Below are 1,442 nucleotides of genomic sequence, written 5' to 3' on the forward strand. Positions count from 1 at the left end.
GGGGACATGGAGATGCAGGGACACTGGGATGTGGGGACATGGAGATGCAGGGACACTGGGATGTGGGGACATGGAGATGCAGGGACACTGGGATGGGGAACATGGAGATGCAGGGACACTGGGACGTGGGACATGGAGATGCAGGGACACTGGGATGTGGGACATGGAGATGCAGGGACACTGGGATGTGGGACATGGAGATGCAGGGACACTGGGATGTGGGACATGGAGATGCAGGGACACTGGGCTGTGGGACATGGAGATGCAGGGACACTGGGCTGTGGGACATGGAGATGCAGGGACACTGGGCTGTGGGACATGGAGATGCAGGGACACTGGGATGTGGGGCATGGAGATGCAGGGACACTGGGACGTGGGACATGGAGATGCAGGGACACTGAGACGTGGGACATGGAGATGCAGGGACAACAAAAGTAAGTAAATAATTTGACAGGGACACTGGGATGTGGGACATGGAGATGCAGGGACACTGGGATGGGGAACATGGAGATGCAGGGACACTGGGATGTGGGACATGGAGATGCAGGGATGAGGCAGAGCAGGGTCTCACCCAGCATCGCGATCCCTCTCCTTCCGGCCCAACCCGGGGATCCGGAAAGCTTTGCTGCGGCTCCTCTTGGGTCCTGGGAGCAGGCACGGAGGGCACAAAGCAGTGAGCAGCCCCCTCCACACCCCAAAAATCCCCCCCTAGACCCCAAAATCCCCCTGGGGGGCAGGGGGGCTGCTGGATGCAGACGTACTTGCCTTCCTGCGCTGGGGCCAACCGGTACTCGTCAAAATCCAGGGCTCCTGCCACGGAGAGTGGGATCAAGCCCAGAAAAGTGACTCTATCCTTGCACAAGGGCCACACAAGGCCCTCGTGCAAACGTGGGTGCTGTCCCCCCAGTCTCACCTGGTCGCTCTCGCCCTGTGCCCTTGCTCTCAGCAAATCTCCTCAGCAACATCTCAGTGCCGATGTTCTCCACGTTTTGCTTGAATTCCTCATGCACCTGGACAAAAATATATTAAAAAAAAACCCATAGGGGGACAGCTCAGGGTTGTCCCCAGTCTGTCACCTCTCCCCTAGGGACTTGCCTGCCCAATCTGGACGTGGGTGTCCTCCACAGAGTGTGAGTAGGAGCCGATGAGACCTTTCATGTGGCGCAGGTGGGCTTCTTCCACCTCTTGGAAGCGCTGGGAGAGGGGGGAAAGGGGAGGTTCAGGAAGGGTGGCATGTCCCCAGGGGTGGGCAATCCCAAGGGCAAGGGCTCAGCCAGGGTGGCACATCCCCAGGGGTTGGCATCTGCAAGGAGAAGGGCTCAGCCAGGGCGGCATGACTCCGAGGGGCAGTATCTCCAGGGAGGGGTGGCTAGGCAGAGTGGCATGTCCCCATGCATCTGTGCCCATGTGAGCCCACAGCTCCTGTCCCTCCTGCCATCCCC

At 59.6% G+C, this 1,442-nt stretch overlaps 1 protein-coding gene across 1 annotated transcript in view; it reads right to left on the minus strand.

Annotated features, from left to right (window-relative positions):
• Positions 1-1,442, minus strand: part of LOC104395876 (FCH domain only protein 1-like) — a gene marked incomplete at its 5' end in the record, with an annotated part of 7,199 nt that overhangs the window by 5,083 nt on the left and 674 nt on the right. The window contains 4 exons of the mRNA XM_010005621.1: positions 572-644; positions 766-810; positions 914-1,010; positions 1,096-1,194. Coding sequence (XP_010003923.1) covers positions 572-644; positions 766-810; positions 914-1,010; positions 1,096-1,194 — 314 coding nt within the window. The remainder of the gene's footprint in view (positions 1-571; positions 645-765; positions 811-913; positions 1,011-1,095; positions 1,195-1,442) is intronic.

Source organism: Chaetura pelagica, unplaced genomic scaffold (genome assembly GCF_000747805.2).
Source record: "Chaetura pelagica isolate M959 unplaced genomic scaffold, ChaPel_1.0 scaffold2409, whole genome shotgun sequence".
NCBI classification, from domain to species: domain Eukaryota; kingdom Metazoa; phylum Chordata; class Aves; order Apodiformes; family Apodidae; genus Chaetura; species Chaetura pelagica.